The 22,334-nt window shown below is 62.2% G+C and overlaps 2 protein-coding genes across 3 annotated transcripts; both read right to left on the bottom strand.

The window, feature by feature from the left end:
- Positions 1–360: 360 nt before the first annotated feature.
- Positions 361–6,342, bottom strand: SLC25A42 (solute carrier family 25 member 42). The gene is made up of 7 exons (XM_054175337.1): positions 6,192–6,342; positions 4,947–5,058; positions 3,859–3,884; positions 2,983–3,149; positions 2,319–2,435; positions 1,762–1,913; positions 361–806 (listed from the first exon to the last, which is right to left on the bottom strand). Exons 1-7 carry the CDS (start codon positions 6,273–6,275, stop codon positions 481–483), a joined length of 984 nt encoding a protein of 327 aa, XP_054031312.1. The 5' UTR covers positions 6,276–6,342; the 3' UTR covers positions 361–480.
- Positions 6,343–14,060: 7,718 nt separating this feature from the next.
- Positions 14,061–22,068, bottom strand: ARMC6 (armadillo repeat containing 6). 2 transcript variants are annotated; one of them, XM_054174858.1, is made up of 8 exons: positions 21,950–22,068; positions 20,878–21,030; positions 20,350–20,432; positions 18,983–19,553; positions 17,470–17,615; positions 16,855–16,986; positions 16,191–16,328; positions 14,061–15,378 (listed from the first exon to the last, which is right to left on the bottom strand). In XM_054174858.1, the coding sequence occupies exons 2-8, from the start codon at positions 20,996–20,998 to the stop codon at positions 15,166–15,168; spliced, it is 1,404 nt and encodes a 467-aa protein (XP_054030833.1). In that variant the 5' UTR covers positions 20,999–21,030; positions 21,950–22,068; the 3' UTR covers positions 14,061–15,165. The 2 variants fall into 2 exon arrangements, with proteins under 2 accessions (XP_054030833.1, XP_054030832.1); XM_054174857.1 differs by lacking the exon at positions 21,950–22,068 and adding an exon at positions 21,568–21,693.
- Between the last annotated feature and the right edge of the window lie 266 nt (positions 22,069–22,334).

Genomic DNA, 22,334 nt, shown 5'->3' with positions numbered 1-22,334 from the left:
CTGCCTCCAGCTCACTCGTGGTCAGGAGCTCCAAACTGCCTGCCAGGAGCAGCAGGCAGCCCCCAGCCCCCAGCTTCAGGAGCAGCACTGAGTCCTCTCCTTCCTCCCCCACAGAGCGCAGGTGAGGAGCCAGCAGCAGCAGAGGTTGGTTTGAGAGGCTTCACTCCTGGGGATCACAGAACAAAGCAGAAGGTTGAGGCAGCTGCTTTGGAGGCCTCAGGCTGTGCAGGACTGGAAGAAGAAACTTGGTTCAGGAGAGAAGTTAGCTTCAGGCTGAGGTTTCCAAACAATTCAGAGGCTCATCAAACAAAACCAACCCCAAAAGTCCAGCAGGAGGAAAGAGAACCAAACCCAAGAGGAACAAAGCCAAACCCGACCAGCACAGGTGAGATGTCAGCTGCAGGAGAGCAGGTGTGAGGTGAGGGGAGGTTAGCATTGCTCTTTCTACAGGCGCCAGGGGGCTGGCAGGGGCTGCAGCTGCTACCTCTGCAGGCCGGGGCTGTGCTGCAGCTTGCGGAGCAGGATCTGAGTCAGGTCGAAGGTTGTGAAGCTGATTCCCACCGCGATGGGGCCCTTGACCCAGTTCATGCTGAGCCCTTTGTAGAGGCCCCGGACGAGTCCCTCCTCCCGGACGATCTCCTGCATGGTGAGGAGGATGGAGCTGTAGGTGTGCCCCAGCACCCCCGCGGTCTGCATGCGGCGCCGGACCACGTCCAGGGGGTAGGAGGCAGACTGCCCGATGAGGCCGGCGCAGGCTCCGAACAGCAGCCGCTCGGCGGGGGAGGGCTGAGCCCTGCCGCTGTGATCTGGGGAGGGGAAGAGAGCAGCTGAGCGCTGAGAGCTTCCTGCGGCACCCGCAGCGCCCGGGGCCGAGGGGGCCGGGAGCCACCGGCAGCTCCGAGCGCCAGGGAGCCGCAGAGGCCCTGCCCGGCTGGGGCAGTGCCCGAGGCTGCTGCAGCCAGGAGGGGTCCCGGGGGCTGCCCTGCAGGGCACAGGGACTGCTGCAGCCAGGAGGGGTCCCGGGGGCTGCCCTGCAGGGCACAGGGACTGCTGCAGCCAGGAGGGGTCCCGGGGGCTGCCCTGCAAGGCACAGGGACTGCTGCAGCCAGGAGGGGTCCCGGGGGCTGCCCTGCAGGGCACAGGGACTGCTGCAGCCAGGAGGGGTCCCGGGGGCTGCCCTGCAGGGCACAGGGACTGCTGCAGCCAGGAGGGGTCCCGGGGGCTGCCCTGCAGGGCACAGGGACTGCTGCTCAGCAGCTGCTGCAGCTGCAGAGGGGAAGGCTCCTGTCCTCCAGCTGGGCTGGGTGGGAAGGGACCTTCAGAGGGCATCTAGTCCAAGTCCCAGGAGCCTGGAGAAGACTCCAGGGGGACCTCAGAGCTGCCTCCCAGTGCCTGAAGGGATCCCACAGGAGGGCTGCAGAGAGACTTTTCCTGAGGGTGTCTGGAGCCAGGCCAAGGGGCAATGGTCTGGAGCTGAGGGGGAGCAGGGTGAGACTGGAGCTGAGGAAGAAGTTGTTCAGCAGGAGGGTGGTGAGACTCTGGAGCAGGCTGCCCAGGGAGGCTGTGGAGCCTCCTCCTCTGCAGAGCTTCTAACCCCACCTGGCTACTATGATCCTGGGCCAGCTGCTGTGGGTGCCCTGCTGGAGCAGGGGGTTGGACTGGTGATCTCCAGAGGTCCCTTCCAAGCCCTGGCATGCTGTGACCTGCAGCTGGCTCAGAGCCTGCCCTGCTGCCCCTGCCAGCAGCCCAAGCTGCCTTTACCTGCGTGCAGCTTCTTCAGCGTCTCGTAGGTGAAGAAGCTGAGCCCAGCATAGGGAATCACTCCCAGGATGGTTGGTGTGAAGCCCCTGTAGAGGGTCTTCAGCCCTTCCTCCCTGGATATCCGGATGAAGACATGGACAATGTTGCTGTACCTGGCAGGAGGGCAGAGGGAGACCAAAGCTGTGCTGCTTAGTGCTGCACCCAGCAGGGCTGAGGGAATCACCACCCAGGGCAGGAGCCTGGCCACCAAGGGGGAAGCCTGGCACCAGCTCTCTCCAGCCCTACCACCACGAGCTGTCCTGCTCTCTTGTGGAGCCCTGCTGCCAGCTGGCCTCCTAAAGACCCCTGCCCAGGTTCTCCTGGGGGAGAGCAACCTCTGCTGCCAGCCCCTGTGCCCGCTGCTCGCGGTGCCAGCGCCATGGCTCCCGGGGCTCGAGACGCCAAAGGCTCTGAGCAAGGAGTGACCCAGAAAATGGGAACAGAAATCCATCTGACCTGAAGAGCAAGGTCTGCACTGGGTGCTGGTGGTGCTGGTACCTGCTTGCCTTGGCACTTACATCTCCTTTGGCGTGACAGCCATGCGGGCACGGACCATGTCCAGGGGGTAGGTGAGGGTGGCAGCCGTGGTGCCTGCCAGGGAGCCGGCGATGAACCGAGGGAAGGGAGTCAGCGCCCTGGGGAGAGAGAAGAGACCAAGCACATCACCTGCAGATGGAAATGCTGCCTGGCTCCAGCTCTGCCCCCTGCTGCACCCCTGCCCTGCCCTGAGAGGCGGCTGGGGGCGGCCATCCCCGGGGGAGGCTCAGAGGAAGGCTGTGGTGAGGGCGGCAAGGCTGCCTTGGGCTGGCTCAGACTCGACCTGGCCAAGAGCAAGGGGCTGCACAGCTCAGTGCCAGGCTGCATCCTGCTCCTTCTCTCTCTGTTTTGCCTGCACAGGGAGCTGCTCACTCAGGGTCTAGGCCACCTCCTGCTCCTGCCTCCAGAGGCCAGGGCCTGCTCCTCACAGAGGTCTCCCCTGAGCAAGAGGGGAGCTCAGCCCTTCGCCTGGCTCCCTTCGCACACCCTGCAGAGCCCCCTCCAGGGAGGGCCCAGCACAGCCCTGCCCCTGCAGAGCTGCCAGCTCAGGACCTCAGCACCCTGCTCCCTCCCCGAGCTCTGCAGCTCCCACAGACTGCTCCAAGCCTCCTCCTGTGTAAGGCCCCAGGCCAGGCTGCATCTTACTTTCCCTGGAAGCCGTAGTAGCTGCCCAGGAGCTGCTTGTACTCCTCGTGAGCACAGAACTGGATGGCAGCGTAGGGAATCACCCGGACCATGGTGGCTGAGTTCCCTCTCCAGAGGCTCCAGAAGCCCTCGTTGAGGTAGGTGTGGTAAATCAGCCTGTAGGCTTCCTGCAGGCAAGGGAGCAAAGGGCACACAGTGGTGAGAGGGAGCCCAAACAACAGAAGGGGGCAAGAGGGTGACCCTGCAGCTTAACCTCTCCAAATCCTCCTTCCCAGCCCAGCTGCAAGGAGCTGAGAGCAGCTGGATGTGCTCACAAGCCTCCAGCCCTCTCAGCTAGCCTCAGCTGCTCAAGGCCTCATCCAACTTGGCCTTGAACACCCCCAAGGAGGTTGTTGATTTGCTGAGAGGCTGCTGGAGGCCTGGGGCAGGCTGCCCAGAGAGGTTGTGGAGTCTCCTCCTCTGCAGAGCTTCCAACCCCCCCTGGGCACTGTGCTCCTGGGCAAGCTGCTGTGGGAGCCCTGCTGGAGCAGGGGCTTGGAGTGGGTGAGCTCCAGAGGTCCCTTCCCTACCATTCCATGGAGCAGGGGGGTTGGACTCAGTCTCCTGTGGCTCTGTGGTTTAGTGTCTGCCACAGGCAGAAGCTGGAGGGGGACTGAGGCTCCCCTGTGGCAGGCACAGAGCACAAACACGACCATGGAAGTGCAGTGTCCTAAGGAGCACTGCAAACAGCCTTCCCCTCTCTGCCCTCTCACTGCAGGTGCTGCTGAGGAAACCCAAGCAAGAGAATTCACTGAAGGCAGGCAGAGGATGCTGGGGGTGGGCATCACTGCCATGAGTCAGACAGCTCAGGTCAAGAGGAGACAGAGAGCAGCTCACCTTGGCAGAAAATCGTTTTGAAGACACTGCAAGGAGAAGAAAACAATAAGGATTAGGTCTTGCACTGCATCCAGAAGGCTCCAACAAACCACAGGGGGCAAAACAGGAGCAGAAGCATGAATGCAAGAGAAAACAGAGGGGCTTTAGAATAAACAAAGGCTTTAAGTGCTCCCAAACTCCCTTCAGCATGGGGGCTACAGGAAGGCTGGGGAGGGACTTGTGACAAGGGCTGGGAGTGCCAGGACAAGGGGCAAGGGCTTTGAGCTGGGAGAGAGGAGACTGAGGCTGGAGAGGGGGAAGAAACTCTTGGCAGTGAGGGAGAGGAGACCCTGGCACAGGCTGCCCAGGGAGGCTGTGGCTGCCTCCTCCCTGGAGGTGTTCAAGGCCAGGCTGGGTGAGGCCTGGAGCAGCTGAGAGCTGTCCCTGCCCATGGCAAGGGTTGGAGTGGATGAGCTCTGAGCTCCCAGCTCCCTTCCAACCCAACCCATTCAGTGTCTCTCTGACCCCCAGCAGCAGCCACACACTGCTCAGCACTGGCACAGCTGGATCCCATCCCTGGCAGGGAGCTCAATGAGCCAAAGCAAAGGCAGTGCTGGGACAAGTGGAGGTCTGCAGGCATGGGAGGTGATCCACATGGACAGCTGCTGACTCACCCTGCAGCCTGCACCCCAGCCCTGGTTGTGACACTTGCAGCCCCAGAGTGTTTACTCTGCTGAAGCAAGCACAGCTCTGCCCCAGCTGCTGCCAGCCTGCAGCCAGCCCAGGCTTTAGCTGCCCACAGCTTCATCCCCTGCTGCTGCTGCTGGCTTCTGGGAGCCAAACCCAGGCCAGCTGAGAGTCAACTCAAAACCAAATCTCATCCAGGGATTAGCTTAAACCTCCCCCCCTGCATTTCATCTGGGATGTCAGCCAGACTGAAGCCTCCTGGCTTCCCCCCATGCCTGCTGGATTCACCACCTGCACTCCTCTGTGGGACCACTGCTGGGGGGCAGAGCCTGCACTGACACCAGGCCCTTCACAGCATGGGGCTGAGCCCCCAGCCCTGCCCAGCACCTCAGGATTTTCAGCTCCAGCCAAAAGGGCCTCACCTTGAAACATGATTTTTGTCCTGTCCAGTGGAGCTACAGCAGTTTTAGCCACAGCACCAGCCAGGGCCCCAGACATCAGGGAGTTGAGGACCTTCTTCTTCTCCTGGGTGCCCTGGAACAAAGCATTGCTCAGGAGGACACAGCCAGCACCAACCAGAGCCTGTGGCTGCCTCCTCCCTGGGGGTGCTCAGGGCCAGGCTGGCTGAGGCCCTGAGCAGCTGAGCCTAGCTGAGAGCTGCCCCTGCCCATGGCAGGGGGTTGGAGCAGATGAGCTCTGAGCTCCCTTCCCCCCTGAGCCCCTCTGGGGTTCTGTGACCTTTGCTGCAGCCTTTAGCTCCTCTCCAGGGCCTGGGTCAGAACTGTCTTCAGAACCTGCAGCACAGTGAGTTCCTGGTCAGACCCTGAAGGGCCAAGCCTGGGCTGGTCCAGCTGTGAGGCCCAAGCTCTGCCACCTCCTCCATGCTACTGCTCCATCCCCAGCAGCTCAGCCACCACCTCCCCATGCTTTGGGCAGGTGAAGCAAGTTCCCTTCTTGCCCTCACAGTGACACCCAAGCCCCACTCCCACATTGCTCCTGAGGGCCTAACAACAGAGCCAGGCAGGTTTCCTCCTGCTCCTAATGGAAGGGAAGAGGCTCTCTGCTGGATCTTCCTGCCACAGCTGCCTCCTGCCAACAGAGGGGCACAGGGCAAGGGAGGGACTCGAAAGCTAAGCCCATGAGGGCTGTGGCCTGGCAGCCAAGCCAAGGCTTAGGATCATTAACTTGCTGATCTCCCACAGAAGTTAACTTTTCTCCCCTTCCCAGCACCTTTCCCAGCCCCAAAGTTAATCTTTATTACCAAAAGCTGTGGTTCAGCTCCACTCTCCCCCCCAGTCCCTGCCTGCCTGGTGCCCCAGCAAGGAGCAGCCATGCAGAGGGGCAGGCCTGGGTGAACTTCAGCCTGAGGCCTGGGCAGGCCAAGGGTCAGCATCACCTCCTCTCCCTGCCTCTGACAGCAGCCAGAGCCCAGGCTGCAGGGCTCTCTCCCCAGCTCTGCCACCAAAGCCCAAGCCCTGGGCAGCCCTGCCAGCTGGGAGCCATGCCCAGGCTCTGCCCAGGGGGCTGGCACTGCTTGGCCATCCTCAGGGAAGGCAGAGGGTAGCCATGGGGAGGCCTCCACACACACTGCAGCTCCTTCAGGGCTCCACAGCTCCAAGCCTGCTTCCTCTGCAGAGCAGCCACAGGCAGCACTGCCCTGCCCTTACCTCTGCTGGGAGATGTGCTGCTGGAACTGGCTCCACATCCTGCCCCTGGAAATCCACTGCCCCTCCTCTCACACCATTACCCATTCCAGTTGCACTGCGAGTGGGCAGCAGAGCTCCGGCTCCTGCGGGGAGAAAGGCAACATCCAGCCCCAGCAGCAGGAAGCACTCAGCCTCTGCAGGCAGGAGCAGCCTGCTCCAGGGCCATGCTCAGCAGGGAAAGCCCCTTCCCAGCTCCAGGAGGAAGAACACTGCCAGGAGCCACCTGAGCACAGGCTGAGGGAGCTGGGGCTGTGCAGCCTGCAGAGGAGAAGGCTCCAGGGGCACCTCAGAGCTGCTGCCAGGGCCTGAAGGGATCCTGCAGGGAGGCTGCAGAGAGACTTTGCTGAGGGGGTCTGGAGCCAGGCCAGGGGAGAAGGGTTTGGAGCTGAGGAAGAAGTTGTTCAGTACCAGGGTGGTGAGAGCCTGGCACAGGCTGCCAGGGAGGCTGTGGCTGCCTCCTGCCTGGGGGTGCTCAGGGCCAGGCTGGGTGAGCTGTGGGAGGGGTCCCTGCCCGTGGCAGGGGCCTGGCACTGGATCACCTTTAAGGTTTCCTCCAACCCAACCCATTCTGTGAATCTATGAAGAGCACTTCCAGGATCCTTTCCTTCCTTTGAGGTGCCAGGCTGGGGTACCTGGATGCTGTGCCAACCATCAGCACCCTTTGGAGCCCACGAGGAGCCCAGGGCCAAGGCCCCCATGGGCTCTGGAGAGGAGGAGCAGCTTCTGCTCCTCCCTCCCTCCCTCCCTCCCTCCCCAGGCAGGAGGTTTGGCTGCTGAGCATCCAGACACTGGAGAAGGCATCCAGAAATTTAACCCCAGCCCTGGAAAATGGGAAAAAATAGTGCCAGGAGGCAGGGCTGCAGGGCTGGCAGGAGCAGCTGGAGGCTATTTTGGGCAGGGGGATCCAGGGCCTCACACGTGCCACAGGGGCTGCCTGCTGAGCCTGCTGGCTCCAGAGCTCCTGCTCCCCACAGCTGCACTGCTGCCTGTCCCAGAGTGCCACCGGGGGGGGGTTGGAAGGGACCTCTGGAACCCAACCCCCCTGCTGGAGCACCTGGAGTGAAGCAGGCAGGGCTGGGAAGCAGTGCAGGTTGTGACACCAGGCTGTGACATCTGCCCTGCCTGGGCACAGGACACAGAGCTGCTGAGGGGCCTGGAGCAGCTCTGAGCAGCAAAGGCTGAGAGCCCTGGGGCTGAGAGCCTGGGGCAGAGCAGCCCAGAGGGGAGCTGAGCAATGCTCAGCAAGAGCTGAAGGAGCTGGGGGGGGCAAGAGGCTGGGGCCAGGCTCTGCTCAGTGGTGCCCAGGGACAGCACAAGGGGCACACACTGGAACCCAGGAGGTTCCTTCTGAGCAGGAGGAGAAACTCCTTTGGTGTGAGGCTGCTGGAGGCCTGGGGCAGGCTGCCCAGAGAGGCTGTGGAGTCTCCTGCTCTGCAGAGCTTCCAACCCCCCCTGGGCACTGTGCTCCTGGGCAGGCTGCTGTGGGAGCCCTGCTGGAGCAGGGGCTTGGGCTGGGTGGGCTCCAGAGGTCCCTTCCAGCCCCCCCATGCTGGGGCTCTGCAGAGCACAGGCTCTTGGGTACTTCTCATCACCAGCTGCAGTTTCCTCCTTTCCTTCTGCTCTTACCCTGGGACCTGCCCTGCCCAGCCATGGCTCTGAGCACAAGCATGAAAGAAATCAGAGGTGGAGAAGCCAGCCCTGGCTGTCTCCAATCAGGAAATGTAGGTCATGGTAGCAGATTTATCTCTCTCCCCAAAATAACCCCAGCCCCCCCCCAAAACAGAGCTCATGCTAAAGAGCTTAGGGAGGCACAAACCAACTGGAGTTTAAAGCCTGATTTTGAAAGATGGTTGAGGAAGAGCATTTTAGGCTCCAAAGTGGTGGCATGAAGCCTGTGCTGCTCTGAGAACTCCCTCATGCATAAAGATGACCTCCCCTCCCCCAGGGCTGCTCCCCTTGGTCCCACTCAGATGTGTTGGGGTTACTGCTAGTGCCTGGTGCCCTGAGCTCACCAACACCTGGCTGCCTGCTCACTCCTACATCCTCCACCTCAGAGCAGCCTCTGAAGCACCACATCCAGGGAATGGGTTGGGTTGGAAGGGACCTTGAAGCTCATCCAGTTCCTACCCCCTGCCCTGGGCAGGGACACCTCCACCAGCCCAGGCTGCTCAGGGCCTCCTCCCGCCTGGCCCTGAACACCTCCAGGGAGGGGACAGCCACAGCCTCCCTGGGCAGCCTGCTCCAGGTCTCCTCACCCCTGCTGGAGCTCTCCACAAACCTTCAGTTCTGAGCACAGAACTGAGGATTGGATTTGTCTTTTCCACCAGCCCTGTGTGATGCCTGCTGGGGTTCCAGGAGTCCCTGGCACACACCTCTGCCTCCAGCCTCCTCTCTCAGAGCAAAGCATTCCCCTCAGAGAGTTTATAATCAGGAAGGAAAACTGCTGGAGAAGGAGAGTTCAAAAGTTAAAGAGGTTTAATGGGGAACAGATGCTCTGCTCTGCTCTGCCCACAGAGCTGCTGCTGCTTTGCTGCAAGCACCAAGCACAGCTCCAGCTGAAGGCTCTGCCTGGAGCTTCCCCTCCTTAACTCACAGCCACAAAGATCCTTCCCCCAGCTGTGAATCAGGGAGGCTCAGGCCCTTTGTGGCATCTTAAAGGGATGGATTCAGCTGCAGTGCTCAGGTTTGGGATGGTCCTGAGCCCTGGGGCTCTCCCGAGGCGAGCTGCCCGTGCAGAGACAGCTGGGTGGAAGCACTCAGGGCACCACTGAGGCTGGAGAAGGTCATCACTGGGGCCACAAAGATGCAGAGGGGCCAGGAACATCTCTGACGAGGAAAGGCTGAGAGGGTTGGGGCTGTTTAGACTGGGGCAGGGCAGCCTGAGCAGGGCTCTCAGCGGTGCTGGTCAAGGCTGGGAGTCAGGATGGGAGCAGACATCCTGGGCAGGCTGCTGGGGGTGCCCCTGCTCTGGCAGAGGGCTTGGGGCCGGCTGATCCCCAGAGCTCCCCTCCAGCCTCTGCGATCTTAAGAGACCATCTCCAAGCTCGGCGGCTCCGGGAGCTGTGCGCAGCCCCTCCTGCGCTGCCAGCCCTCCCTGCGGCCCCAGCCCGCCGGAGTCAGAGGCCACCTGTGGGGCGACTCGGGGTCACCCAGGTGCCAACGACTCTGCCCAGCCCCAGCCGGGCCCAGCAGCTTCCCCCCGCAGCGGCAGCCCGCCGGCTCCTCATCTGTTGCGTTGTTAGGTCATTAACATCGCTAATGAGGGCCCGCGACGAAGCGAGGGGGGAGGCAGAGCCCAGAGGGTGGCTGCAGCAGCGCTCCCAGGCAGGCTGGAGCTGAGCAGCACCCAGGGAAGTTGCTCAATTAAGGTTTCCTTCAATTGTTGTTAAACTGAGCAATTGAGCCTGACACCGAGAGCGCTGCGCTGCGCTCCCTGCAGCCTCCCCTTCGCCCCCGGAGCACGAAATAAAGCATCGCAGAGCAGCACAGCCGAACGGGCTCGGAACAGCCACAAGAGGGGGGGTGGGCTAGGAGGAGGTGGCCCCTTGAGGTCCAGGCTTTGCCTTCCAGTTTGATTAAGCCATTAAAACTCCAGCACGGCTCTGCCCTGCAGACTCAGCTCTCTCCACTCACATTCATCTTCAGCTGCATACAAATCTGCTCCCAGGACATCAGCTGTGAGCAGTCCCCTGCACTCCTGCCTTTAAAGCCTCCACAGAAGCTGTTAGCAAGATCTGAGAGAGTCAAAGCCTGCCTGAACTGCAGTATCTGGAAGAGTTTCATTCCCCCCCCCGCCCCCCCATGCTTCCTCAGCTCCCAAGCAGAGAATCAATCCGTCCCCTGCCTCCCTCAGCCAGACCCAGCTCAAGGCTGCCAACAAAACCCGAGGCTGAAGATCCAAATTCTTTGCATGGTTTCAGAGGATCTGATCTGAACCAAGGCAGTTCAGAAAGGGTTAAGTGCCAGCCCCTGCCAGCAGAGCCAGCTGCATTATTCAGCAGGCTTCAGGAGACTCAGGGCTTGAAGGAAGCTTGGAAGGGAGGCAGAGAACAGAGAGAATCTTGGCAAGGCAGAACAGGGCTTCATTCTTCAGCTGCTGAAAGGAGGCTGTTGCTGGGAACACCTCAACCAGGCCTTGCACAGCCAAAAACTGAAGCCCAGCTCTTATCTGCTAGACAGATAACAGCTTTATCCGAGGGAGAAGGCAGCACTGGAGCAAGGGGACTGAGCCCAGGGGCCCTCTCCGTGTGGCAGGCAGCCACTGGCCGCCTTCAGGAGCAGAAGGCAGAAAAACAACCAAGCAGGCAGCCCCACAGATGAGAGGAGTGGTGAGGGGACAGCCACAGCTGCCTGGGGGACCCGGGGCTGAGAGCCTGCAGAGGAGCAGCCCCAGAGGGGATCTCACTGTGTGAGCAGCTAAAGGTGGAGGTGGTGAGGATGGGGCTGGGCTCTCTTCACTGGGGCTCAGGGATAGGGCAAGGGGCACAAACTGGAACCCAGGAGGTTCCACCTGAGCAGGAGGAGAAAGTTGTTTGGTGTGAGGCTGCTGGAGGCCTGGGGCAGGCTGCCCAGAGAGGCTGTGGAGTCTCCTTCTCTGCAGAGCTTCCAACCCCCCCTGGGCATTGTGCTCCTGGGCAAGCTGCTGTGGGAGCCCTGCTGGAGCAGGGGGTTGGACTGGGTGAGCTCCAGAGCTCCCTTCCAAGCTCTGTCCTTCCATGACTCTACCTCAGAGCCAGCAGCACTCCCCTGGCACTGACACACCACCACCTGCACAGCAGTGAGCAGAGGATTTAAAGCACAACTAGAGAGCAAAGAACTCCTGCCAGCACTCAGTTACTTTATGACCTGGAGCAAGCTGTTTGCATCTCAGTTCACCTTTCCCCACCACACAGAACAGAATGTCCCCCCGTGTGACAGCTGCCAGGAATGCATCACCTGGAAGCTGGAGAGCAGCAGCGCTGCAGGGTGAGAACTTCAAGCCCTGACACCATTTCCCCCTCAGGAAGGTACAGAGCTGCAGGCAGCTTCCTACCACGAGAAGAGATTCACTCTGGTTCCTGAGCTCCCTTCTGACAGCAAACCTGTCTGACCTGAACCAAGCCCATCTGCTTCAGCAGGCAACCACAGCCTGACAGCTGCCCTGCTGCTCACCTGCTGCTTTATGCAAGCTCTGGAAGCAAAGCTGAGCACAGCAGAGGTGCCTGAGACAGGCTTACAGTGGGGACTGCCCAAGCCGGGAGCCAGCTGCAGGTCAAGCAAACAGCAATGATTGCAGCTCCTGACTTGCCCTGCTGTGCTATCAGAGCTAAAACTCCCCTGCCTGAAGCAATCATCAGTGCCAGAGAGCTCCTGCAGAAATCCAAGGACAGCCCCAGGCCACCCCAGCCCAGCAGCTCTGCTCAAGACCAGCATCCAGAGGCCCTGAACAATGGCTTTTGACTTGCTGGGGAGGTGAAAGCAAAAGCAGGCTGAGCAGCCACAGCTCTGGAAGGAGGTACAGATGCTCAGAGTTACCTGGAATCCAGCCCTGCCGTTTCAGACACCCAAGGCCACAATTATTTTGAAGCACATCCCCTCACAGGTCGGTGCTGAGGTTAACCAACCCCCCTGGGACCCTCATTACCGACTCTCTCTCCTCCCCCAGCTGTTTTCCAACACCCACAGACATCCCTGCTGCTCCTCTCCACCCGCCCTGCTCCCAGCACAGAGCCATTTAAAACCCAGAATGTTTTCCAAACACTCCAAATTCACCAAACCACAGGAAAACAGCAGAGCAGCAGACAAGCTCCAGAGAAAGCTTTGCAACCAACACGACCACGAGGCACTCAGGAGCCCAGCCCAAACGACAGCCAAGTGACAGCAGCCTCCAAACCCACTCCTAAATGAACAGCCAAGAGGAAAAACACAGCAAGGGAGGCAAAGCCAGCCCCAGCCCCGCCGAGCTTCGGGGGAGTGCAGGTTTAAGGTCAACAAAGCCACTGCAGCACCAAGGGCTGGGGCCGGGGAGCAGCCATTCAGAGGTCTGTGTGCAGCAGGGAAGGTGGCCTGGGATTTGTTAACCCTGCACAATCCCTTCCAGCGTTTTCCCTCTGCCTTTTTGTGTGTGACAGAATTTAAACTCAAGCCAAGCCACTGCCTCCAGCTCCACATCCGAAGGCAAAACAGGAAAGTCAGCCCTGCTCTGCAACTTTCTGCTTATGCTGGAGGAAGAGAGAAGCAGAAGGAGGCATCAAAGGGATCTGCATTTAAGACCTTCCACACCCTCTGGTATCTCCCCAGCAGCAGAGGGTTTGCCTTATCCTCGGGTACAGAGCAGCTTCAACAACACAACGGAGAAATCACATCTTGCATCTAAGCACACATCTGGGGACACAGCTGGGGACACGCACATCCAAGCCCGGCTTTGATCGGCAGACTCCGAAGGGAGGAGCAGCCTGGAGCTTGGCACCGACACCTGCCCCGGCCCCGAGAGCAGGGACCGGCTGCGGGCAGGGGGCAGGCAGCGAGGCCAGGAACAGGCAAGAGGAGCAGCGGGACAGGCTGGCAGGGCTGGGAGGTGGGGAGCAAGTGAGCAGTGGGGCAGGCAGGGCGGGCTGGCAGGGCTGGCAGGGAGGGATGGCAGCCGCTGGCAGCCGCTGGCAGCCGGGCAGCGAGAGCCGGGGGCGGGCTGGGCCTCCAGCGCCGTGCCGCAGCCCGGGACTGACCATGGCAAAGGCCGACGGCTGCTCTCCTGCCGCCCGGGCCGGCTCCCAGCAGGGGTCCAGCCGCTGGCCAGAACTCCCAGGCCCGTCCAGAGGAGCCGGACCCCGCCGCCCCCCGGGGACAGCAGCGAGACGCGAGGTGACCCCGCGGGAGGCCGCGGCAATGTCACCCTGCCCCGCACGCCGCGACACGGCCCGGGGCCGCCCGCTGCTCAGGCAGCAAGGGCACGGCGGAGGGCACCCGGGGCGGGGTCAGGGCCGCCGCAGGGCGGAGGGGCCCGAGGCCGGCCCGCACTCACCGGCTCCGCTCCGCTCGGCGCCGCCTCAGCCGCCGTCTCCCCGCGGCCGCCCGCCCGCCCCCTCCCTCCTCCGCTGCGCCCGCGGGGAGGCGGGCCGTGCCCTGACGGCCGGCCAATGGCCGCGCCAGGAGCAGCACCAGGCATGGGGAGTGGCTGCGCGGCGGCGGACAGGCGGGGACGGCAGCCAATCGCTGCCGGCAAGAGGCGGGGCGAGCGGCAGGAGGCGGAACGCGCTGTGTCGGTATGGGGCGAGACCGAGGAGCGGCAGCGGCCGGCGCTCGGACGTGCCCGGCCCGGCCCCAGCCCCGGTCCCGGCCCTGCCTGGGCTCTCCTGGGGCTCGTTAACCCCCGTCCGGCAGCGTTTGTGCCGTGCCCCGCTCTGGTGGTATCGTGTCCTGCCCATGCTTTGCCCCTTCGCCTCGGACCTGTCCCCGGGGAGGTTAAAGCAGGGGGCTGGGATTCCAGCCTGGCACCAGCGCTGGCTGCGGGCAGCAGGAAAACCCACCCAGCTTCTCCTGCCCAGCTTCGGTTCGCACAGCACCACGTTAAGCCTCGGTGCTGCTTCTTATCCACCCCAGAACGTCCCTCACCAGGCAGGTCCCCAGAGCTCCCACCCCCTCTCCACCCTCCACAGGGCTGGGGCCTTCACGGTCTCCTCATCAGCCTTGTCTGCTCTGCCACAGCATGGGGCACATTCACCTGAGGACAGCAGTGACGAGGCCAGAGCAGAGCCCAGACTGCTTTTGACACAGCAGAAGAGATGAGGCCCAGGGCCTCAAACACTCTGAGGGGGCTAGAAGCCTTTGAAGGACACAGTGACCTTTGCCAGCTGCTGGCAGAGAGCACAGGGCTGCAGGAGGCTTTACTTACACACACAGCACAGAGGCATTTCATCACCTTTCTTTGCCTTGGTCAGAAAGGCTCCATCAAGAGCCCACCACCCTTCTCCACCTGGATGGTTTACAGAGGTTTCTACAGAGAATGGCAGCTTAGGAAACATCCACTCCAGTACAACAGCAGCAGGAGGAAGCTTCAGCACCAGAGCACAGGTGGTATCAGTGCAGTCCAGCAGGGATCAGGGGCACACAGAAGCCTTTAGCTGACACTTCAGAGACTTTCTGGGTGCTTCACCTCCTGTTTTGCCCCCCAGTTCCACAAGTGCCTTCAGCCCAGCAGGCACACAGCCTCTTCATCACCTGCAGCACGCCTGGGTTCTCAGAAGGCTCTGCTGGGACACCCAAATCCTGGGATGCCCACTGGTACCACTGCCTGCTTTGAAACCACCACCCTCACTACCAGCCCCCAGCCTGCTCCTCTCACTTGAGCAGAGCATGAACTTTCCTGCTGGATGCAGAGTGCAACACCACTGAGGATGCTGCTCTGGGCCACACTCTCCCAAATCCTCACTTTGCTTCTGTTTAAAGTGTTAGGCTGGCTGAAAATCCCAAACAAAGCAGCAGCACAGCACATGGTCAGCAGTAAAAGAACAGGTAGCAGGGCAGTACAGCAGGACAGAACACAGCCAAACACAATGGGAATCTTCCTCATCCATCCTGTTCCCAACGGGGCTGCAGGCTCCACAGGCAGAGAGCAGAGGAACAGAGCAGGACCAGCTGCCAAGGTACCACCAGAGAAGAGCCACTTTAGCCATGGAGAGCAGAGCAGGTGGGGAGCAGCCCTGCTCTGGACACAAGGAGCAGGGGTCACAGGGAGAGCAGATCATCTTCAGGCATTAGATGATGCAGGGATGGTTACTACAGAGCTGGTGTGCAGCCTGTGAATGCATAAAGCCATTTCAGCTGGAGCTCCCAAGGAGAAGTCCAGTGCAGCCTCACAGGCCAGGCATGTGCTGCAGGGATGGCAGTCGAGTGCAGCTGCAGGCTGATCCACGCTCCCGGCCGCCCCTCGGCCTTCAGGGACGTCTTGAAGCTCAATTCACTGAGCCAGGCCTCCCTTCTGACCTGTCCACAGCTCCCGGAGCTCCACTTTGCAGCCAAGATCCCTCAGGGCAGCCTTGGCCACATCATCACAGTCCCTGTGTGCTGCACGAGCCTCTGTGATCAGGTTCTCAGCTCCCATCTCCAGGATGGGCTGCGAGAAGTCTCGGCTGCGGGACACCAGGTTGCGGATCAGCATGCAGGCCTGCTTCTGAGGGAGGAAGAGGAGGAGGAGGAGAGGTGTCAGGGGCCTGCAGGGCAGCTCTGCCACGCAGGAGGGTGGCACACCCACACACAGCTCTGCCTCCAAACAAGAACCCTTCCTGGGTGACCAAATGTGAGGTGCTGTAGGCAGGGATGAGCTACCTGCTGGCCATGGCTCTCCTTCAGGTTTGGACAACAAAACCTCCTGCCAGAGCCCCAGGGCCCCCCACAGCCCCAGGGCCCCCCACAGCCCCAGGGACCCCCACAGCCCCAGCTGCTTCAAATAATGCTAACTCCCAACTCTTCAGTTACACCAACCCCCTCTTTCCACCCCCTCTACGCTGCCCTAGGCCCCTTCCCTGGCACCCAGCTTAAGCTGCTCTTCCAGAGGGTACTTGTGGTGGGTTTGTAATACTCTGGAGAGCACAAAGTGGACACAGAGGCTACTGAGGCTTGCACAAGAAGCCAGGAGGTAGCTTCCTGCTGTGCAGGTGCTGGATTAGGCTCTGGAGAAGTGGGCACATCCCCCACAGGAGAGAACAGCCTAGCACAGGCTGGGGCTGAAGGAGCCCATCCTCATCCTGCTCTTTGGAGTGTCTGGAAGAGCAGCACTCCACAGCTGCTTGAACCTGAGCTCAGGTGGGTTTGAGCCCCTGCTCTGCTCACGCCAGTGACACATGGAAGGAGTCCTGCACTCAGATGCTGCACTCCCAACACACTCAGAACCTTTTGGTGTTTGCCAAGCCAAGGCCCAGGCCCAGCAGTGAGCCCAGCCCCAGGCGCCCTGCAAGGAGCCAGGAGGAGCTCAGAGGCAGGTACCTGGACAGCCACTTCCCGGGGGTGAGCCTTCATGGCCTGCAGAGCTGCCAGGGCCCCTCCACCTTCCATGATGATGTGGCAGTTCTCAGGCTTGCGCAGAGCCAGCATGCAGAGGGCTGCACAGCCCTGCTCACAGATCTGCAGGGCAAAGGGGGACACAAACTCACTGCCTGCAGATGCTGCTTCAAGCAGAAGAAGGACCAAAAGTATTTGAGGCTTGGTTCCTTTTCTGGCCTTTGCTTTGTTTTGCCTCCCCCTGGCAGGTAAAACCAAGAGGTGTCAGAGCCTGCAGCCAGACTCCATCTGGTCTGAACCTGGGCTGGGGGGAGGTGTCCCTGCCCATGGAACTGGAGGATCTTGAAGGTCCCTTCCAACCCAACCCAATCTGGGATTCTATGATCCAGGAACAAGAAAAAGACCTGGTGAAGTGATCAGATCTCTCCACAAACATTCCCCCAAGGACCCCCCCCCCCCCCCCCCGCCCCCAGCTGGGTGTTGGAGCTCGAGCACATCACTGAGCTGCAATCATTCACCAGCTGCACTTAGAACTCTGCTGAGCAGAGCCAGGCCGTGGGCTGGCTCCCTACAGGGGACAGGTTGCACTGCTCCAGCCTGACCTCCACTCCCACCCCAGTGAGGCTCCTTCAGCCAGCCAGCTGCATACCTGAGGGTTGCCCAGGTGGTGGCTTATAGCCAGCACGATGAGGTCTGTGGCCCCAGCGCCAACGATGGCATCTTTGACGTCGTCGTTGCCCGCGACCGCTCGGAGGGCACTCAGCACCTGCCTCACCACCTCCTGCAGCCACCAGGGGAACACAGCCAGCTCAGAGACCTGCAGGGAGGCTGTCACAGGCCTGCAAGGCCACCAGGACAGCTCCCAGCAGCTCCACCCAGACAGCTGTCACTCCCAGCTCTGAACAGCCCTGCTCACGCCGCTCACGCCCCAGAGGCTTTCGCTCGGCAGGGACCCTGCAGGAGGGCTGCAGAGAGGATTTCCTGAGGGGGTCTGAGCCAGGCCAAGGGGGAAGGGTTTGGAGCTGAGGCAGAGCAGGGTTAGAGTGCAGCTGAGGAAGTTCTTCAGTGCCAGGGTGGTGAGAGCCTGGCACAGGCTGCCCAGGGAGGCTGTGGATACCTCCTCCCTGGGGGTGTTCGAGGCCAGGCTGGGTGAGGCCTGGAGCAGCTGAGTCTGGTTGAGAGGTGGCCCTGCCCCTGGCAGGGAGCTGGGGCACATCTCTGAGCTCCTGCCCCCCGAGCCGCGGCAGGGCGCGCAGGCACTCACCGGGTGGTCGATGCAGTCAGCCAGCAGGGACACCATGAGGCTCAAGCCACCCAGCTCCACAATCTCTTGGCAGAATTCATTCCTGACAGAGAGCCGAGAGAGGGTGGCACAGAGCTCGCTGAGCACCCCAGAGTTGTCTGTGAAGGCTGCAGAGGAGAGAGGAGGGTTGGAGTAGCCAGGGGCAAGGAGCAGCACTGCAGGAGCAGGCTGCTTTATTCTGCTCCATCACCAACCCAGCAGGACACACAGGGTGCCCTGCTCACCCTCTCTAGACCGAGGCAGGACATCCTCCCTTGGCAAGAGTGCAGGGACAATGTGTCTGCAGACCTGCACTGGGCTGGAAAACACCTCCCAGGCAGACTGCCAAGCAGCTCTGGGTTTAGAGAACAACTCCTCTGAGGAGCAGCTGAGAGGACTGGGGGTGTTCAGCCTGGAGAAGAGGAGGCTGAGGGAGACCTCATTGCTCTCTGCAGCTCCCTAAGAGGAGGCTGAAGCCAGGTGGGGGTTAGGGTCTGCTCCCAAGGAACAGGAGATTGGACAAGAAGAAATGGCCTCAAGTTGCACCAGGGGAGGTTTAGGTTGGACATTAGAAGAAACTTCCTCAGTGGAAGGGTTCTCACAGCCTGGCAGCTCCTTCACTGAACAATTCCTGCACTGAAAGGGTTGTCAGGGACTAGGACAGGCTGCCCAGGGCGGTGCTTGAATCCTCACCCCTGGTGGGACTCAAGCCTTGTAGCTGTGGTGCTGAGGGCCATCGGCTAGCCCCAGCCCTGGCAGAGCCAGGCACTGCTTGGACTGGATCATATGAAAGGCTTTTTCCACCCTAAAGGGCTCCCTGGCTCAGGGGGCAGCAGCTGGTCCCAGGGCTCCCCGGCTCGAGGCAGGGGGCTCATGGCAGCCGGCCCTGGGGCTGCCCGGCTCGGGGCAGGGGGCTCATGGCAGCCGGCCCCGGGGCTCCCCGGCTCAGGGCAGGGGGCTCATGGCAGCTGGCCCCGGGGATGCTCCCCGGCTCGGGGCAGGGGGCTCATGGCAGCCGGCCCCGGGGATGCTCCCCGGCTCGGGGCAGGGGGCTCATGGCAGCCAGCCCTGGGGCTCCCCGGCTCGGGGCAGGGGGCTCATGGCAGCCAGCCCTGGGGCTCCCCGGCTCGGGGCAGGGGGCTCATGGCAGCCGGCCCCGGGGCTCCCCAGCTCGAGGCAGGGGGCTCATGGCAGCCAGCCCCGGGGATGCTCCCCAGCTCGGGGCAGGGGGCTCATGGCAGCCGGCCCCGGGGATGCTCCCCGGCTCGGGGCAGGGGGCTCAGGGCAGCCGGCCCCGGGGAGGCTCCCCGGCTCGGGGCAGGGGGCTCATGGCAGCCGGCCCCGGGGATGCTCCCCGGCTCGGGGCAGGGGGCTCATGGCAGCCGGCCCCGGGGATGCTCTCCGGCTCGGGGCAGGGGGCTCATGGCAGCCGGCCCCGGGGCTCCCCGGCTCGGGGCAGGGGGCTCACGGCAGCCGGCCCCGGGGCGCGCCGTACCTTTGGCCGCCTCGATGAGCACCCTCAGGCCGTCGTTCTCCAGCACGATCATCTTGGCGTGGTCGTGAGCGTGGCCGAAGGGCACCCGGATGTCGTCGTCGAAGGTCATGACCCGCAGCGCCGCGGCGGCCGCGCGCACCACCTCGGCGTGGTGCCGGTGCTGCAGGATGGCTCCGGTCAGCAGGGGCAGGACCCCCCCCGTGACAAAGTCCTGCCGGTTCTGCTCGTGCTTCAGGCAGGCCTGGCGGAGGCAGCGCAGCCCTGCCAGCGCCAGCTCCGCGTCCTCCCGGCCCTGCCGCAGGCTCCGCAGCACCAAGTCCTGCCCGGCCGCGTCCAGCAGGTCTGGCTGCCCGTCCAAGAGGGCGCAGAGGGTGCAGAGGGCTCTCAGCGTAGTGTCTCTGTCTCCTGAAGCCAGCTGGCAGGCAGAGAAGACCACAGAGTAGGCCCCGTTCTGCCCAGCCAGGTAGCGGAAGGCCAATTGCTCTTTGCACTGCTCGCTGAAGGCCTCCAGCTGCTCGGCCACCGCGGCGAGGTCGGAGTCGGCAACGGCTCTCCCCAGGGCGTCCAAGGTCTGGAGGAGGGAACAAGAGTTAACTTTTCCTCTGCACTGGGTGGGGGGGGATCAAGAGCAGCCCTTTAGAGTCACTCACAGTGGTTTATTGATACCAACAGAGTCATGGAATGCCTTAGGCCGCCAAGGACCTTTACAGCAGGGTGGGTTGGACAACATCATCTCTGCTGTCTCAGGCCACCAGGTCACCACTCCGAGTAGGAAACTCACCTGGTTTTTCCTAACTGAACTTCAGACACTTCCTCTGGGAGCAAGCTGACCCAGAACACCAGCACAGAAATGGTTTCTCTTCCCTGCCTGGCTAAGGCTGGGCAAGGAGCAGCAGCACTTGGATCTCCATCAGCTTGGAGTCTGCTGTGTGCCAGGGCACAGCTCCAGCTTTTGGGAGGTGGGAAGGGACCTTTAAAGGTCACCCAGTCCAACATCCCTGCCATCAGCAGGGACATCCCCAACCAAAGCAGGTTGCTCAGAGCCCCAGACAACCTGAGCTGGAATGGCTCCAGGCATGGAGCACCTCCCACAGCAGAATCTGCTTCTAAGCTCTGCAGGGCAGCCTCTGCATTTGCTGGGAAGGAAACGTTGCACTGAGCCATTCCCACTGAGAACTGCAAGCTGGCTTTAAACTTTTATGATATTCCCTTTTTGCAGAACAGAGAGGATTAGCTGCTTGCTGAGGAGCTGACAGAGAAGTGGGGCAGAGGCAGGAGCAGAAGGCCCCTCTCATTATCCTACCTCTATTGCTTCAACTATTATCTAGCCCTGGTCCTTAGAAGACAACAGAAAGTCTTGCTCCTACCAGCAGGATTTGATGCTTCTGCCTCTGCCCATTCTCAGATGCAGGCTGCCTCACAGCTTTCACAATGTTGCTTAGGTCAACACCTGGAAGGGAGAACAAACCCAAGATTAGTGTCAGTGAGGGAAGCTTGGCTCCAATCTGTCAAGTTAACCACTGCAAGCAGAGATGAAGTCATTGTGCAGAGTGGATCAGTGCCCAAAGATGCTGAAGCTTTGCTAAAGTTTTGACTACAATGGCCAAACTCCTCCTGGAACAAAGCATCAACTCCAGCTAAATGTCAGCTGGGGGAGGAGAAAAATAAGAGGAGTTTAATTTCCTTGACTGCATTTCACCCTGCAGCTTCACTCCAAGTCGTTTTTCAGTCATAATTACTCCATGGAAGTGGGTTAGCACTGAGAGTGGCTGTGTTCCACTTCACAAAGGTTCTGGCTAATCAGCCTTTGCAGGCAGGTCCCTTCCAGTTTAAAGATCTGCACAAACCTCAGCCTGCAACAATCCAAACTGCAAAGGCAGGTGAATTCCCAGTACCTTGAGACTCAAACTGCTGCACAGCTTCTCTCACAGCCTCCTCTGGATCCATTTCAAATTCTGTGATGTTTTCTTGCACTGCATCATCAAATGTCTCCTGGGCAATCTGTTTGGAGCCCATTTTACCCGGCTGGGATAAGTCACCTCCTCGCCCTGCCGTGAAGAGAATCCACACTTAGCCTTGGTGCAAAACCTTCTGATGCTCATCAGCCCCAGAGGAAGGGGCAAAAGCAAGAGCAAAAGCACAGACCCCGAGACCGAGAATGCAGGGTGGAAGGGATGACTGGGTTGTTCTGACGGGCTGAAACACGCCCACTAAAAGGAAGAAGGAGGCCTTTGGGAGGGCCGGGCCGGGGCAGCCGCTGCCGTGCCGCAGATGGGTGTCACCACCGCACCGAGCGCCCCGCACCTCGCCTGCCGCAGGGGCAGGGTGAGCAGCCCGCCCGGGCACGCACGGCCCCGAACCCCCCCACACTCGAGAGGTACCACGGCCCAGAGCCCCTCAGCCTGCCCCCCGTCCCTGCTCCCGCTGGACTCCCGCCCCGCTCTCAGCGGGCCCAACCGGCCGGGGGGGGATCCCACTCGCCAGCTTTCAGCGGGGCTTGCCCCGAAGCAGGGCCCAGAAATCGGGGGCGGGTCCCGGGGGAGCTCCCCGGTGCACAACGGGCTCCGCTTCTCCTCACAACCCACCTCCGTCCTCAGCCACCCGCAGCACCGCTCCCCGACGGGCTCCTCCCGCCTAACAAAGAGCCGCGGCTTGAGGGGAAGGTCCCTTCCCGGCCGCCGTACGGCCAGCCCCGCGGCCGGCGCGCGCCCGCCCGCGCCCAAACTGGCGCCGCTCGCTCCCGCGCGCCAGAGCCGCAGCGCGAAACACGACCCCGGGCGCCGCACTGCGCATGTGCAGAGCGCGGCCCCCGCCACGCACCGCAGCCGGGCACCGGGGGAGGGGGACCGGGGAGGGGCTGCTGAGCGGGGCCTGCGCCGCAGCGGCACCCCCGAGGCCACGGCCGAATCCCCCTCGCCCGCTCCCCTCCTGCTCACCCCACCGTCCAGTCCCGGGCCGCGCCCTCACCGTTAGTACAGCCCCGAAACCGGCCGCTTGGAGCCGATGAGGAGGCGGCACCGGGTGCAGGCGGCGCCCGCGCTGCGCAGGCGCTGGGAACGGGGCCGGGCGAGCGGCGCCCCGCGGGGGCTGCTGGGAGGTTCCCGTGCGGCGGCGGCGGCGGCGGCGCTGCGGCCCGGGGCGGGGGGCACCGCCTCGGTGAGGGCAGGGCGGGCTCCCGCCGGGGGCGGGCCGCGGGGCGGGACAGGCCGGGGGCGGCTCCCGCGCTGCCTTCTCCCGGTCCCTGCGCGGGTGACAGCGGGCAACGGATCGCCGGGGGTCGCTCGCCCGGTGAGGGGCGGCGAGGTGGGAGGGCGCCGGGGGAGGGAGCCGCCCGCTCGCACCCTTGTCGCGG

The sequence above is a fragment of the Dryobates pubescens genome, chromosome 31 (genome assembly GCF_014839835.1).
Source record: "Dryobates pubescens isolate bDryPub1 chromosome 31, bDryPub1.pri, whole genome shotgun sequence".
In the NCBI taxonomy this organism is placed as follows: domain Eukaryota; kingdom Metazoa; phylum Chordata; class Aves; order Piciformes; family Picidae; genus Dryobates; species Dryobates pubescens.
The sequence above is the reverse complement of the archived record's forward strand: the minus strand, read 5'-3'. Positions and strand labels throughout refer to the sequence as shown.

What these genes read in the sequence shown, in the direction of transcription:
- SLC25A42 (XM_054175337.1), bottom strand. Translation starts at nt 6,275, where the DNA reads ATGGGTAATGGTGTGAGAGGAGGGGCAGTGGATTTCCAGGGGCAGGAT. An exon ending in GACAAAAATCATGTTTCAAG is followed by an intron (nt 3,885 to 4,946) that starts GTGAGGCCCTTT and finishes TTCTCCTTGCAG; the next exon opens with TGTCTTCAAAACGATTTTCT. An exon ending in CAAAACGATTTTCTGCCAAG is followed by an intron (nt 3,150 to 3,858) that starts GTGAGCTGCTCT and finishes CCTTGCCTGCAG; the next exon opens with GAAGCCTACAGGCTGATTTA.
- ARMC6 (XM_054174858.1), bottom strand. Translation starts at nt 20,998, where the DNA reads ATGGGCTCCAAACAGATTGCCCAGGAGACATTTGATGATGCAGTGCAA. An exon ending in GCTCATCGAGGCGGCCAAAG is followed by an intron (nt 17,616 to 18,982) that starts GTACGGCGCGCC and finishes TCTCCTCTGCAG; the next exon opens with CCTTCACAGACAACTCTGGG. An exon ending in CTGACTGCATCGACCACCCG is followed by an intron (nt 16,987 to 17,469) that starts GTGAGTGCCTGC and finishes TGGTGGCTGCAG; the next exon opens with GAGGTGGTGAGGCAGGTGCT.